The following is a 17530-nucleotide window of genomic DNA, read 5'->3' as shown; positions in this document are numbered from 1 at the left end:
TGTAGCAACTGCAAACAATAAAGACGTAGTTGCAAGCGTCTCCTTAATATTCTTCACACAGACGGTTGCACTGTACAGGTTCAGTCTTTATTAAAACACAAAAAGCTTTCTGCTCTCTAGTATCCATCTTTGCTACTTGCTCTTTCTAACGACAGACAGAAGAAACAAATCATGTGCATGCGTGCGTACAAAACTGTTTGAGTTGCTCTTTCATTTATATAAAATTTATAATTGTAAGTTAATTGTAATAGATACTACAAAGTTTCAAAAACCTAATATTAAATTTGAAACACCCTGCATTACTTCAAATTGAGTCATCCTATATTCAGGTCCTAGTCAATTTGTCGCCTCGTGCAATGGCATAATTTGCCGCCTCCCCGTTTCTCCAGAAAGAACAAATCTTAGAAGTCATAATTTTAAGTATGCTACTCCAGCATGAACAACAAAGGTGAGGGTAAATGCAGTCGCACTCAGAAAGGCTTAAATACTTACTAAAAATGCAATTCCGTTGTGTCTGTTTTTTTTTCTTTAAATGTTAATCTATTATGATAGTGAAAGATAAAACAAACACACCTGCAGAGGAAAGATGGTAATCCTTTTTATAGACTTCACTATCGAGCTTCAATCTCAATGTATCAGTTTGCAATTCCAGTGCAACTATCTCTTTTATCTTTATTTCTTGATTTTTCTTCTACATCTTCTAACATTTTTTAAAAAACTTATTTCTATCTTCAATGATAAGGAACTTGCTTCTGACAAAAACAAGACTACTTTCATATCAAAACTTTGATAACCTACAAAATGGAACAGATATTCACTACTATTCGAGAATTGAATTCTTGCATTTGAGAACAATCAAGGAATTTGTGCTCGGATTTATTCGATCATTTGCTTTAGCATTGTCCATGTGGCCTTAAACTAATGCAACCTAAGCATAATTTATGAATGTAGTATTCAAATAGAAGGTCAGCTTAGTAAGTGTAATTACCATCATCATGAAGTCTGTTTCCAACAAGAAATATTTAATTTAAATAATATACTTATGACAGATTTTGCCGGACCATCCAAGCTTGCCGTTCCACGCAAATGCACGTGTTGCATATATACAGTGGCGTATTTAGGAGGGCTTCCGGGCTTAAGCCCCCCCCCGAAATCGTACTTACTATAGTAAAGTATATGAACTATCTTGCAGAATTTTCACATTTTCAGGCAAAGCCCCCCCCGAAAGTTAGCAAAGCCCCTCCCGAAACAAAATCGTAAATACGCCACTGCATATATGGTAGAGCCGGCTCTGTATATCATATATATCTAGTCGACAAATTATTTATATATGACATTTAGAAAAATACTATTAGGCAAATTAGTATTAGTTTTTACCTTTAGACAAGTTATTGGAATTTTATACTGTTCGTGACATTATTTTCGTACTTAGTAAAGGTCTGCTTTCACGAAAAAACAAAATTTCATTTCTACTTTTATTTCTTAGTTGATATTGATGAAAACTGCTGAAACCCGAATTGTTAATAGGTATGGTATTCATGTAAATTGTAAAATATTTGTAGCGTATCAGTATCTAGCGTTTAATTTATGTTGCATTTTACGGTGATTACACCTACATAGAAATATTTCATACTTAAATAGACGTAAGATGCATTACAAATGACTATTTGAAAAAAAAAACGAAATTTAGAAAAAAAACGAGAGGCAATGTTTTTTTTTCTAAAAAAAACGTACATTTCTGAAAAAATACGAACCGTTTTTTTTTTCTATTTACAACACTATCTGGAGATTGTGTCATTAAACCACTGATGCTTTACAGATCATTAAATCCTCGGGCTTTAAAAAATCAAAACAAGAACGAGCTGCCAGTGTTTTGGCGTGCTAATAAGAAAGCGTGGGTTACAAAGGCTATTTTTTGTGACTGGTTTCGGAATTGTTTTGTTTCTGAAGTTGAAACTTATTTAAAAAAACAGAATTTAGACTTTAAAGCAGTTCTAGTTTTGGACAATCACCAGGTCATCCTCGCGAACTTGAAACTATGCATCCAAATATAAAAGTGACATTTTTACCTCCCAACACGACGGCTTTGCTTCAACCTATGGATCAAGGAATAATCCAGGCCTTTAAGCTCTATTACATTAGACGAACCTTCAAAATCGATGGAATGTAATCCTGATATGAATATTATGGAATGCTGGAAGAAATTTGACATAGCAAAATGTATCGTAAACATAAAAGAATCATTGGAAGAACTGAAGCCACACACATTGAAGTCATGCTGGAAAAAACTGTGGCCTGCTTTGACTGCGGAAAATGACGAAGAATGTGTGCAAATTAAAACTTTGACTGCAAACATAGCCGAAATTGCGAATGGAATAGGACGAGATGGGTTCGAACAGATAGAATCAAGTGACATTCAGGAATTGATTGAATCGCAAGATGAAGATTTGACTGAAACCGACTTGGAGGAAATGGTAAATTCACAGCCCATTGAAGAAGAGGCTTCAACAAGCACTGGAAACGTGACATTTAATTTGAAAAACCTTAGTGAAGGTTTAAGAATGGCAAATGAGCTTTGTGATTTCTTTATGAAAATTGATCCGTCTATGGAACGAAGTCTTATTTTTAAGAGGCAAATTGCTAATGCCACTGCTGAATATCAGCCTGAATTGAAGGAACTTTTAAAAACTGCCAAGCAAGAAAAAATTACAAAATTCTTCAAACCATTGCCTAAGCCTGAAGAAAATAATTAATCAATATGGTCAAAAACTTCAATTACAGTAAATTGATTTTTTTATATATGTATTTTTTTTATTTTGTCACCTAGGAACGTATGCCCTATAATCCCATATAAATTACCATTCCGTATTCACGGTTTTTGTATTCGCGGCATATTTATGGAACATATACCCCGCGAATAAAGAGCTTTTAATGTATTTGCAATGTAGTATGTTTAGGCAGAACATCTTATAGCCTAATCCTAAACATGTGAATCAAGACAAAAATAAACCATTTTCTATTTTATAGTTTTTTTTTCTTTGTCAAGAGTAACTAATTTTATTGTGAAAAAGAAACCGGGACTACTAGCTACAACAAACCGTCCTAATTATTTGATTCGAAATTTCATAATAAAATATTCCTTTATATGTTTAGTACACAGGGTTGCAACTAGGGTTTGTCCCGGATGACACAAACCTTAGTTGAGGGCTTATTAGTACATAATTTTTATATCTATAGGATCAATCAAATAGAACAATGATAAACCTTTTGAAACACCTACCTAGTTTAAATCATTATACCCTTTAGATTAGAATGATAGTGGAATTTATATCTTTCTTTTAAAAAAAATATATACCTACTTTCTAAAAGATTACTTGTTTACATACCTCATCATGTCCATCTATGAAAATTCGTGTGTCGTTTCCAATACCACTTGCAGATTCCTTTCCCAATGGTTGAAAACATTCACTTTGCGTAATCGTATGCGTTGTATTAACATCATGGTGTCTCTTAACCATAGCAATAATTCCAATGTTCACGTTTATTCTTACATTGTAGTTGACAATGAATCCGATAAATGTTAAAATCCATAGAACAGATTTCGCTGAAATCCACTCTACAATAAAGAGAGAAATATCGATTGTTACAAAATAGAATAATAATAACTGAGTATTTAAAAATAATCGTATATAAAGGATTTACGAATACGAATGAAGCAATCGAATTGGACTACTATTGTTCGGTATGTGTTACAAGTATGGTCTGAGCTTCAAACAGTTGACTTCAATTGTTATTCACACTTCAGCGAATGTAAATCCAAAATGCACTTCATCAATCTTTATCTTTATCATTGAAGAAAACACAAAGAATTTCTATCTATTCACGTGATTAGTGGTGTACGCAAAGGGTAGGTTTCTGAGTTTGAACCTTCCCTTTAGAACAGGAATGCAAATAAGAAACAAAATTGTACTAGCCCAACAAAAAAGCTACTGGCCCACATCCCACAATAGAAATCATTTACATATCTTCGGTATGATATTAAATACTCGCCCGCACCGACGAACCACTCGCCCCGGGCGAGTGGTTATTTGCATCCCTGCTTTAGAACAAACTACTGTATTATGATAGTATACCTTATACAATATTAAGATATGTAGAGCCTATACAAAAGTCCTGAAACATTGAAACTTGGGAGCTTGAACGGCCCCCTTCTTGATGAAATTGTGTGTGATTATTTCACATGTTTTATATGCGCATATTTCGATTCCTGGTGAGGAATTCAATGCTAACTTAGTTCCATTACTCATGTACGAGGGCCGTTTTTTCAACCTCAGTTAAGCCAGCACAGGAGAACTATGTGAGATGGCGGAACGCAAATGAGGATGAGGAAAAATCTCACTCAGGATGACTGTCCTGAAAATGATGTTAGACTTTTTCGACCGAATGTCCCCACCGGGAATCGAACAATGGATTAATCGCGCCAAAGGCAAGACCATTAGGGGAAGGTATAATTGGCTATTAATGCAGTCGAAAGTTTGTACTTCTAGCTCTTTGGAGAATAACTTCCGTATAAGTTGTCCAATTTAAATCAATTATTTCTGACATGGGAAGAGAATTTATGTTACTGAAAACTGTAATCAAATTGATAAATTGTATTTCGATGTTACTGAAAAAAGAAAACCTGGCTGGGAAAGAACTCGATTGTGATTCCCTATCTTAATGTTTAAAGAGTAAAAATACGTTGACCTAAATTCTTTTTCTGTACTTTTCCCCTCCTAATCCCAAAGCAGCTTTGCAACATTCATCTCATTACAAACACTAGAACAAACACAAAAATGCGTGGAGATAGCAAGTCGACCATAAATTATAATTCTAGGACATATACAATTAATAAAATTATCTTGTGATGCTCTTTCTCCTTCATTTAATTGGTATAATTATCATTATGATGTATTCAAAAATATAAGGAATAATTAATTTTTTGGATTATATTGGTCCCCACAGAAGAAAAAGAGACATTTTAAAAGACTTATGTCACATTGCAATGTTTTAACTAAAGTAAGTAACTAATAAGAATAATATATTACTACAATTATTTTTATCACTCTGGGTTTCAAAAATGTGATTTAGCAGAAAATGAATGAGTTTTACATGCTCGTTAAAAATTTAACATAAATATTATTAACTTTAGATTATTTTCAATCAAGTCCGATGGGACAAAGTTAACCGCTGCTATAAATTCTCTAGAGATTAGATTTCCTTCCATAAAAGTCGTTTTTGAAAGGTAGATGTAGTTTGAGATTACAGGCGTAAGCTACTGGTTATTATTCTTGTTTCCTAGCCAAAAGTCCTGTTTTCGAAGCCGGTGGCCGGTCAACCTAAATAAGGTTATCGAGTATTTTCTTTCAGTTTTAACAGGGGAATGATGAATTAAACCAGGGATGCAAATAAACAACAAAATTTTACTCGCCCAAGAAGAAAGCTACTAGCCTACATCCCACAATAGAAATAATTTACTTACCTTCGGTATGATATTAAATACTCGCCCGCAACGACGAACCACTCGTCCCGGGCGAGTGGTTATTTGCATTCCTGAATTAAACCCTTTAATATATGCGCCACAGGCAACTTTCATTCACTTTCTTTCCTATTATTGTTGATGTTTATTTTTAACAAGTTTAGTATAAATATGCTTTACATGGTGTCAGTGGCATACGCAGACTGGGATCCAGATTTTAATCCCTCTTCAACAATATATTATGAAAAAAAAAAAAAACATTTACTATATTAAGATACAGAGTGTTGTGCGTGGAAAATCAGTGCCCCGGGCGAGAATATACCACGGTGCCCCCGTACCTATGAGTGAAGTCAACAGACCAGCCACGAAGCACCACCATGATTGGCGCAACCGTAAAAACCGTTAAAATATAAACTCTGCTTTTCCTTGATTTTAAGCAGTTTTTATTACTTTTCTTTTTCCTCCCGAATTACTTTTCTTTTTCTCCAGTTACTTCCGGGCCCCCACTCGTCCCTCCCCCCCGACAAGACGTCACTGATATCTTTAAAACTAATACACAAAAAACGTTGTACTGTTGTAACATACCGTTATGAGCTGGGGGACATCTTTTGACATTATAGTACCATTAGGTAAACAGTGTTGTCAATCCAACATAAACTTATATTTTTTTCAAATGATACTACCCTAACAGCACAATTACATAGCAAGCATATGCTTATCATGTTCTCTCAGGTACATGGGAATGTGTCCAGTATGTGCCTTATGTACCTCTGAGAGAAAAATCGCATGGATGGCAAGTGATAGTCACAATCTATGTTCATCCCTAGACACATGCCTGACATGTACCTGGAGAACGTGCCTAGTATGTTCTAGTTATGTTCCCCATACCGCAAGCGTCAATGAATCACAAACTTACTCCCCAAAAATATGTTAAATCGCTTATATGCGTAATGTGTTTATATTAAGGCGAGTCTAAAAAACACTTGGATTACCAACGTTTGGATTACTAGCCGCGTGCTCTTCCGACTTGGCCACGGAGGCGCTGAAGAGAACGTCGCTTGTAGAGGGATAAATTGTTGAGATATTTTGAATTTGGCTAATCAGAGAACTCCTTTAACCGCGTATATTCGACGATAACCGTTTGGGATTAGATAAAATCTGCTCGCCATGAATTTTATAACAAAATGACGAGTATCTATTTACTTTATTTCATGGTTCTTCCATATTCACTTTCATATGATCGGCGACAGTTGCCATCTAATAAAGTTGATGTGTTTATTGCTTCTAGTACACAATCGCTTAGAAAAAGAAGCAACAAATGCATGAAATGTGGGGGTTAAATTTAGAGCACCTAAATGGTGCATGCCTAGCACATCTTGTGCTGTTAGGGTACCTGAAACACTATGTACCTAAAGGACGTACCTAGAACATGACAGATATATGTCCCAAGTGACGAGATAAAAACAGATGACTGTTAGAGTACGAAACTGAGGCAGGCATATGAATGCTATATTTGTGGTACATAGTTGCAAATATCAATTAGGTGTAACAAGTACCTAAAACTATAGGTAGCTGAAGTACATACTTAACACATGAATATCATATGTGCCAAGTGTCGGGTAGCTAAAAAGTAGCTGGGACACCTAAATGACACATGCCTAGCACATCTTGTGCTGTTAAGGATTGGTTCTGAGTGAGAACCAAGGCTGCAATTTAAAAAAAAAACAAAGTTAGTGAGCTAATTCGTTATAAATCCGTTAGTTCCTGGTTATTTTAGTTAGGTTGAGTTTCGTAATATTAAATTTGTTCGAAATGTGGGACGGAAATTTTTTAGAAGTGTTTTAGATAAATTTTAGCTAGGGAGTAATTAATATTAAATTTCTCGATTCCCAAGAGAGGGGATTTAGTGGAAATTAAACATAAGTGATGTTCCATAGAGCACACAGCGAGTGCTCGTTTTGAATTAAGAGTAAGAATTTTACTTAGGTATATTCGCGAATTTATGTTATTGAGACATAGTCTCGAAACAAACGAAGCTGATGGAGAATAATTCCTTAGTTAAGAATTCTCCCTGGGATTCAATGTATGGTTCCAAAATGTACCTTTCCTAGCCTACACCTCACCTGAATAAATAGCTAGTTTTCCTTAAGTGAAACGGAATCTAGATCCGATGAGTTCCACAACAGGGTTTTAGGTGAAGCACTCTATAAGTGACTAGCAGTGCTGATAGAAACTAATTCAGGAGTGTGTTAACAGCTTGGAAGAGAACGCGGGTTAGTAACTGCATAGCCCCACCCCAATTTAGTGTCTTATAAATAAATTAGAGATAAAGATTAATTTGAGAATTCTAGTCAGGAACAATTAAGAGTTATCTTAGAGAAGTTCATAATCCTAAACACTCTTTTAATTAGTAAATAAACTAGTAAATCAAAAAGGTGTTCTATGATTTCTGTTTCTAAAAATCGTTCCCAAGAGCTTAAGATTAATAGGATAAATAGATAAATTTCCCCTAGACATTTTAGTATATTTCTAAATAAGCGAGTCGAAATGCGAAAACCTGTTTCTCGATGAGTTAAAGGAAAAAAGAAGGAGGTCCACAAGAGTAATGGTAATGACGATAGATCATTTTATAAATTCATAGTGAGTACTGTCTTGATAGTACAGAGGAAGGTTAAGGAGGGAGAGGAAGAGGAATCGAGGTAATTCAGGAGAATAGTTAATTCTTGAGATACTTAGTATAGTTCAATTACATCTCTTTCCTTATTCTATCATAGATTTAAATGAGATTGTTCTATAATTGGTAGTTTTTGATGATTATCGCATCTAGTGGATTTACTCCTAGAGAAGACGGGAAACTAATTGGAGTGTTTAAAAGGGCGCTGTCGCAAGAAGAGAGGGGCGTCTGGCAATAGGAAGGGACGCAGTTGGCGCAAGCCATGACATTTTATCATTTTTATAGTGCTATATCGTTGTTTGTTGAGATTTTTGAAGTTATGTACAGTAAAATACATAATTCAACATTAAAAGTGCAGCACCAAGAAAGGATAACGGTAGTAACCCGAAGTGTGGCAGATAGGTAGCTCAAGTTACAATTCTAAAGTGAGGTATGATGTGTAACATTACCGGTAGAACTGACTTGAGACAAAACGAGGCATGGAGAGAATGAAACCTTGGGTATTCTCCTCAGGTATAGCAAACTATACGTCTGCGACATGTTACCAAAGCTTATCAACTGTAGGGGAGAGAAGTCTGGTATATGAGGCATTGTATATACAATCATGAACTGAACGTATTCAATTAGTAAAGAGCAAGTCAATGAAGCAAAATAAAATCAAATCCGTCCAGGAAATGTAGAACGTTGCGTCAGATATGGTCGTACGGCATTACTTTATTGCAACGTGGTTTCATTCTTGACTTCAAGTCAAGAGTCCAACATCGAACTCGAATTTTCATTGATGTACCGTTGGATTGTAAAAGGAATGTCAATGCGCATTACATAAATCCAGTAGCATTCCATACCATATCGTCCTGTTCTAGACCTATTGGTGAAGTAAAATACGGGCGTCACCCAGTTTGTTGCTATGGTACAACCAAACAAACTCAGAACATGGGAAAGGATGTGTCATTTAACTCTCTATGAACGACGTTCACGGTACCATCGGAGCCACATACGACTATGGTGCGAAGCCAAAGAAGCAACAGTAATGGGGCCATGCAAATATACTCCGCCACGTTAGACGACGTGGAAGTGTTCTTTGTTTGCACTGAAACCCCGAATTCGTGCGTCGGGGTTCAGGATGTCGCTGTGAGATTTTCCAAAACCGTGTGGTATGACGTGGCTGTTGAGATTCTCCATGTATTGTGTATTGCCTTCCTGGAGCCTTCGAGTCCACATTCGCATCACTTTGACTGCATTCTATCGAAGATGAGCATCCAATGTCGCGAGAGAATAATGCAATATGCCACAAATCTTCCGTTATTATATGCAGTAACCAGTAATGATTTTAGGCAATCTTTTTCAGTACCATATCTCATTCATAATCGATGTAGGTTTCAGTATTTTCGCATGACTAATTTTAATCCGCCATGTACTGAATTTCCCAGTGAATAATCCAGTGGTGCCCCCCCCTTATGTCCATGACGCACCCCCCCTTGCAGTTGTCTATCCATAGGTGTTCTTCCATGAAAAAAAATCTTTTCGATTAATTTTTACACCTCCTCAAACATATTTATATAGATTTTTAACCCCCCCAAATATTTCAATGATGCATTTTGCGTCATAGCCTCCCCTTGTGGGCACCCCTGAATAATCATAAAAAGAAATCAACAATGGCAGTAGTGACGTATTTAAGGGGGGTTTCGGACTTAAGATCCTCTTCCAAAATGTTATTTACTATTTTAAAGTACTTGCAAAATTTTCACATTTCCAGGAATAAAGTTATGTAATTGTTAAATGGAGGAACGAGGACAAGATGACAGCCAGATGAATATATGAGTTCAAAACTCTCAATTTTTTCACTTTTAGTTTTCTTAACAACTTTACTTTTAAACATTTTTTTAAAGTTTGGTGTGATTTTTAGGTTACTCCGAACAATTTAAATATATCTGTCCCCAGGGAAGCGCACAGAGGAGGATCCTTTGGATCCGAACCCGCCTCGCCCGAAATACTGACATTTCTGTCAATTTACCCTAATTTTAGGGATAATTTTACAACTTTTCATATAATTTATCTTCATATTGAATTTGAATCTCTCAAAAATTTTGGATTCCTCTCGAAATAAATTCCTGCGTACGTGTCTGTCTCGTGTCATCAACAAACGCTATTTATTACAATATCTTAGGGCAAACTGTACAACTTAGACGAGGCTATTATGTCCTAGCCCTTTGGGTAACAGTTCATATCGTAACTACTAAAACTATAACAAAATAACAATTCTAGTGATAAAATCGACTTGACTATAAGACTGTAACTGTAATAATTAAATACCTGATAAGGCTGAACAGAATAGAACTTAAATGGATTGTTGATGCAACTTTGAGATTCTAATGTTCGATAGGTTTGAGCGTTTCTGAACTTAAATTATATTTCCCAGAACAAAAGATGTTAATTACAGTGGATTTTCAAAATTAAATCTCTTTCACTGACTATTTCTATAGTTTGTATCTTTTGGCAAAAAAAAAAGAACTAATCGACATTACATCACAATGATTGGGGACACTACAGACATGCTTATAGGCATGGGCGGAGTTATGGGGGCATTTCCCCCCCAACTTTTTGACAAAAAATAAAAATGCCACCTATAAGATGGCCACCTACCAAGACCTCCGAGACCGAAGGTCCATAGGTCTGCCTCCACTGCTAAAAATTACCGCCTTGTGTTTCAATGCATTTTTGCGCGAGCATTTTTGTAACAGGTTATTATACAGTTTGTGCAAGTCTGCCCGCGCATCAATTGCCAAAATCTCATTACAAATATTGTCCTTCAAGTCTTCTAATGTTTTGGGATTATTTGTGTACACTTTTCCTTTTAGATTACCCCACAGATAAAAGTTACAACTGGTCAGGTCCGGCGAACGCGGTGGCCACAATCCTTTGCTGACAGTCCTTGCTTCTGTGAATTTTTCATAAATTCATGGTAGCGACTCGCGTGAAGTGCTCAAAGAAGGCATAGGAACGTTCATGGGCCGTCAATTGCGCGTAAAATTCCTCAAATATTCGCATATACACATCACTGTTTACTGTTGTTTCAAAAAATATGGGACCTACAATCCGACAGCACACAAGATTTCTATTTTCTGATCGTTAAGAGGTTCCCCATGAATCTTATGGGGATTGGTTGTTGACCAGTATCTGCTGTTTTGAGTGTTTACATGTCCTGTCAGATGGAACCAGGCTTCGTCACTCATAAAATACAGCATTGGGTCCAACATTCCATTATGAATCATTTCAAGTAACCACGTGCAGTAATTCACACATTTTTGCTTATCTCTATCCTTCAGTTCTTGGACACGTGTCATTTTGTACGGCTTCATCCGTAGATCTTTTAAGATACGTTGACAAGACCTATGCGAAATGTTCACTTGTTGCGACAACTTCCTTGTTGACTTCTTTGGACTCTAGATCATTCGTGCTTGAATATCCACGATCACAGCAGATGTACGAACAGAAGGAGATTGATTCCTTTTTTGGTTCCACACTGCACCTGTAGTACGCCACTTCTTTACCAAATCCTGTCCTTAAATGAATCAGTAGACACGTACGTCACCACTATTGCGATTCTTTCTTGTAGAGAATACATCTCGCTGAGATTTATATCATGCGTCTTAACAAAGTCTTCATGGCTTTCGTACTGAAAACTGATAACACACATTGTCGCAACAATACAAGATTGAAAAAAAAATTGTCGCGACAATAGAATAATGCGCAGTCTCCCTGTCTGTGGCGGGCCAGTTTTTCGTGCGCCACCCGGTATAATAGCAATAATGATTTGTATTATTTCTATCATGTTGCCCTCTCCCAAAGTGAAGAGGTTAATGATTTTTTTTTTTTTTTTTAGTTTTACATTCTAAGATTAGGTATGCATCAAGGCTAAGGCAGATGGTAAGGATGAAGGTAAATGATTCTAATAAATTGAATAATGAAATTCAGAAAAAACGGGAGAACTCGAGGAAATCCATGCACACAGCGTTTGTCCATTACAAAGCCCACTTCGCCATAGCTGGTATTGAAGCAGGGATCCCACGTGCCAGAGATGAGCGCAACGAACTTTTTGTCTATAATTTGAAGCCTATAGCTGTGAAAGTTTATCTGAAACTAACTCAACTTTCGTTGTGTTTTGCGAATGATCACTACTATCAGGGGCGGATCCAGGAACGGTTTCTGGGGGGGGGGGTGTCATACTGCTACTTAGAGCTACTTTTAAGAGCTTCAAACTCTGGAATGGGTTTTATTTATATATATAAAATAAAAAAGTTATCTCTTCTGAGGGGGGCCATTGCCCCGATCACCCCCTGGATCCGCCACTGACTACTATCTTTAACTGAGTGGATAATAACCTGTTCTAAACATATATTATATAAACACACTATTATTATTATTATTATTATTATTATTATTATTATTATTATTATTATTATTATTATTATTATTATTAGGGTGGGTGCGCCATATATGGAATACGTTCCTAATATGAAATACCAGATTATTTTGTCTGCTATGTTCTGCCACTGAGTGGACTGTACGTAAACTTGTACACCGTGGCGGCCTTAATCTGCGCATGAGTGGTTTGCTGCCGAACGATAACAAGCCATTTTCTTTTGTTGCAGAATATTTTTCCGAAGAACTTGAGTTTTTCGAACGTATCTTTCCATACTGCTGAATGTACGCAAAGAGTTATGTATTATTGTTGAGTTTGTGATATTTAGATTACATATATAGTGTACCATAAAGGCATAAAGATTCAGTACACAGAGAATCACGTAAGCGTGTGTAGGAAGAGAACTATCCAAAATGGTGATTTTCCCAATATGGAATAGTAGCAGGATCCTAATTTGGAATATTCCTAATTATAATAACTACTACTACTAGTACTACTACTACTACTCTTAAAGAAAGGAAGAAAGAAATTTATTAGCTTAAGGAAAGGAACAAAGGAAATATTCGGGCCGCGAACTCCGAGATCACATCGGCCTTTAAATTAAGTCTATGAATTCGAAAGGACTCGACCCTGGCCTAAGAAAAAAGTATCATCCCGGAATACGCCTAATGATACTGAGGGAAAGCAGGGAAAACCTCACCAAAGGCAGGCGCCAGGATAGGCGGTCTGAGCAGGGATCGTGCCCATCCTCGAATTATCCAAACATCGCATTGTAGACAAATGAGCATGTTTTGTTCTAGTATTCCATTTTAAGAACAGGTAGTGTTCCATATTAGGAGCGGGGTGTGCCTAATATGGGAAATTGAGTTTCTTTCAATTTTGTAATATTGTAAAAAATCATTAATCAGGAACAAACTTTCATACTTGTATTTTGTTTTGCAAAGGTACCACAAGTAGTATGATGCATAATATTTTTATTCTGGAATACGCATTTCTGAGAAATAAAGAAGAAACAAAAAGTATTCCATATTCGGTGCCTTTATCCTATTATTATTATTATTATTATTATTATTATTATTATTATTATTATTATTATTATTATTATTATTATTATTATTATTATTATTATTATTATTAATGCAGTGAAACAAAAGGAGAGAAACTCTTTCAAAAGACGCATGCAAATATATACTAATTCTCATCATATTTTGAAAAGTGATGAAGGACCCGTTTTGCTGTATTCTTAGTGCGTACCAAATTTGCTACAGAACTGCTTCTCTTGGTTGATTAAAGCATCAAAATATTTTGTTTACATATATTTGTTGGTTTTATCGAGACTCGTCATACTACCGGAATGGAAATTTTTTCTCCTTTTCTTGTGCACAACGTGTACTAATTGACATTATTGGTACATCAAATCTACGTTTGATGCACTTTGAGGTCAGTGCACGTACACAACTACAGTATGCACCTTCTTACGAGAAGTTTGATGGTTAGATTGTATTTACTTACCGCATCTTGGTGTCTGCATATTCTATACAAATAAAACGTTACCACACCACAAAATTGCTGCCATATATCATTCCACACTCGCATATTATTCTTATGGGTACAAATACTGGATCACTGCCGTCAAATGTTTTATTTTTTTTGGTTGTATGCCATATTTCAATTGGATTTGAAGGTCGGTTCTCTGTCTTCTCTTTTAATAGAATCGATTTGTTAAATTCTAATGACATAAAGGCATTGCCAACAGATTTAAGTGGTCTATTATAGTATTAGCGGTGGCTAAAATTGCTACACACTGAACCCGGCGGAACTAGGTCTATGCTAATCGAATTGAAGAAACAATGATTACGTCTGAAAGCTTTTCTGCTGTGATGTTTTGGCTTCAGCCAAGTGGCAAGACTGGTTGGTTGAAGTCTTTATGTGAGTCAAGAATTATATTTATGCACTGAAACAGCAACAACACTAGTGCATATGGAATATTTCTAATAAAAGAAATCGGTTGAGTTTTCGTGTTTTACGTTCTGATTCATCTTCGGTAGATTTATATGAGGCGAGATGAAACGAGACGAGACAGAATTTTCGTGATGAGATGTGAAACAACACAGAACTGTTCCAATGAAAACAGATACATTTTTCGAGACTAGACATCACTCTGTTTATTCGAATTTTTAGCATTCTTTTTCGACATAGAGGTTACATGAGCCGTGTGTTCAAACTTCAACGCTCCCTCACCGGGAATCGAACCCTCGACCACGTGCATTTGATTTTGTTTGATTTTGAGTTTAGCGTCCCTTTCAGCAGCGACGTTATATGAGACATGGACTTACAGTTTAACGTGGGATCCGAGCTACATGAGCTCCCACCGGGAATCGAATCCAGATGTCCTACGCAAAAGACGCGTTCGCTAACCTCTAAGTCACAAGTGAGCTCTGGACCACGTGTTCCGACGACCGCGCTAGCCACCCACACTGTACCAGCGTAAAGAGCAACTTCATTTTCACGACACGTTTTTGAGATGAAACAACACAAGCTCTTGCCTCAGGCAACTATAAATAACAAGGTTATAAAGGATAGGGCCTATGATTATTATTTCGAAGCACATCACGGCCGTAGAAAACGTAAGCAATTGGCAGGAACCTTCATGCAAGACCACTTTCAAAAACTTTTTTTTTTTTTAGTTAAATGTCTCAGGATTATGTCTTTGTGTTAAAAGAGAGAGATGGTTAATAAATGTGAATGATTGTGAAATTAATTTTTTTGCTCTTTCCCACCGGGAACCCGAGACTACTTTCAGAATAGCATGTCAACTCTCAGAATATAGGCCATTCCCCACCATAATATCTTGCCTTCAAGACAGCTGAATTAGAGGACTACCCAAGAGAGGACTAACTCACACGTATTTAGACTAGTTGCCAAACTAGCTACTATAGGAAACAGAGAAGAAACACAATTGTTGCACTTTTTGCATGAACATGAAAATAATTTGATTGAAAGACAGATTTGGCAATCTTGGTACTCCATTTCTCCCACCTTAAGCCATTAACTCAAAATTGCGCCTAGTGACGAAATTTTCCAGCTTCACATTCGCTATATTGCGTCTTTCTTGATTTGACCGTTCATTTTCATCTCATTGAATGTAACCTACTAAAATATTGACCTTTCATTATTATTAAATAAATTTAAATAATAATAATAATAATAATAATGAGCTGACTATTTGTCGTTAGTGTGCTTTGAGGAGGGCGCTGGAGTCGAGAGTGTACTTGTATTCTTATATTTATATCCTGTATTCTCATTTCAAACAAAAATACTATAATTTCATACATAGCCCTCAGAATACAGTCTTTTAAAAAGGACTGTGGGGACATTTTTTTTAAAAAAACTTCCATCTTATTTGGAATCCAGGATACAAGATTATTTCTACAAAATTTCAAGGCTCTACTCCTAACAGTAAGTGATCCAGTGAGTAAGTCAGTAGTTTTACTCGTAGATTTGAAAGTCAAATCAAGATCTCTCTTTCTCCATTCAGCTTCATTATTATTGACTAAGAGTATTGTATCTATCATAATAGTCGTATTTGAAGCAGGAAATATTAAATTTTAAAGTTCATTAAAGGTAGGGTATATAGAGACAAATAATATACAAACAAAACATTTTTCTCAACTTTTCTAATTTTCCCGAAAAAAAATGAACAAAAATTCTGGTAGTTCAAAATTTCCGGAAATTTTGTGACACTAGTCCTAACTTCTTTTCAACTCAAATTAGGACGCGAGAATCCATCCCTATTTTTCATTAACAGTCAGTTATTTTATTTTATATAATCAGTTTATTTCTTCAAAAATTAAGTAAAGAATAGTGAACCAGAATGTAACTACAATTTGTTAGAATAATATTTACGAAATGTTTATTTATTTCTAAAGCGACAGTTGCGGAGTCAGACTCCATACAATTTCGAGCACTTCCCCAACTCAACATCAACACACAAGCACAATATTAACAAGTAATTGCCAATCAAAAAGCTCCAACGACACTGGCAGTGCTGTTCAACTGCTGCTGCCGTTTTGCGTCCATTGGGGTTTTGGTCGTGTACGAATTGATTCCCGCATTCGAAAAGTTTGTCTAACGATAACATCCGAGTTGATTCCCAACACTACGAACCCTCACTGTCCGTGTTGATTCCCAGGCTGCTTACACACAGTTCCTGCAGGTGTCGCTACTCACTTGCGGGAACCAGTTCACCAATCCAGACATTATATACGTTGACTTTGAGACCGCAATCCACCAAGCAATTGTTTACGTTTGGCCCCAAACGACTATTAAGGGCTGCAGATTACATCTCGGTCCGCCACGGTGGAGAAAAATTCAATCCTTGGGACTGTCAAATGATTTTAAATCAAAAGACTCTGAACTAGGAGCACTTCTCAAAACCTTGTTTGGACTGCCTCTTCTCCCACCAGATCAAATTGAAGACTGCTTCGTAGAAGATCTAATGCCCCGCAAACCTACACATAAAAAACTGGATGAATTTTTTTATTATTTACTTGAGACTACATTCTTGCAAACAGCGACTTCCCACCCATAATATGGGCCGACTTTAATAGTAGTTCTGAACGAACTACTAACTGTTGCGAAGCATTTCACTCTAAACTGAACACTCAATTTTACTCGCCCCATCCAAACATTTTCCACCTGATAGAAACATTGAAAGGTGTTCAGACTGAAACTTATGTTAAAATGAGAAGCGAGAAGAAGACCACTCTCAAAAAATGCGGGACAAACAAAACTATATAGAAGAACAAATGATTAAACTAACAGAGTCTACCATTACCCGTTATGAATATCTTCGGAAAATCTGTTACAAGTTTCTCCCATGTACATAATTCCATTACTTATGCTTGACAGTTGC

The 17530-nt window shown here is 36.2% G+C and overlaps 1 protein-coding gene across 1 annotated transcript in view; it reads right to left on the bottom strand.

Moving 5' to 3' along the window:
* Positions 1-14146, bottom strand: part of LOC145661831 (vesicular glutamate transporter 3-like) — a 54886-nt gene extending 40740 nt beyond the window's left edge. The window contains exons 1-2 of the mRNA XM_081727169.1: positions 14128-14146; positions 3387-3616 (exon numbers count right to left, since the gene is read on the bottom strand). Of these exons, the coding sequence (XP_081583295.1) occupies positions 3387-3616; positions 14128-14146 (249 nt within the window). The remainder of the gene's footprint in view (positions 1-3386; positions 3617-14127) is intronic.
* Between the last annotated feature and the right edge of the window lie 3384 nt (positions 14147-17530).

This window comes from Thermobia domestica, chromosome 10, assembly GCF_964235325.1.
Source record: "Thermobia domestica chromosome 10, izTheDome1.hap1.1, whole genome shotgun sequence".
Classification (NCBI taxonomy): domain Eukaryota; kingdom Metazoa; phylum Arthropoda; class Insecta; order Zygentoma; family Lepismatidae; genus Thermobia; species Thermobia domestica.
This window is presented reverse-complemented; position numbering and strand designations above follow the sequence as displayed.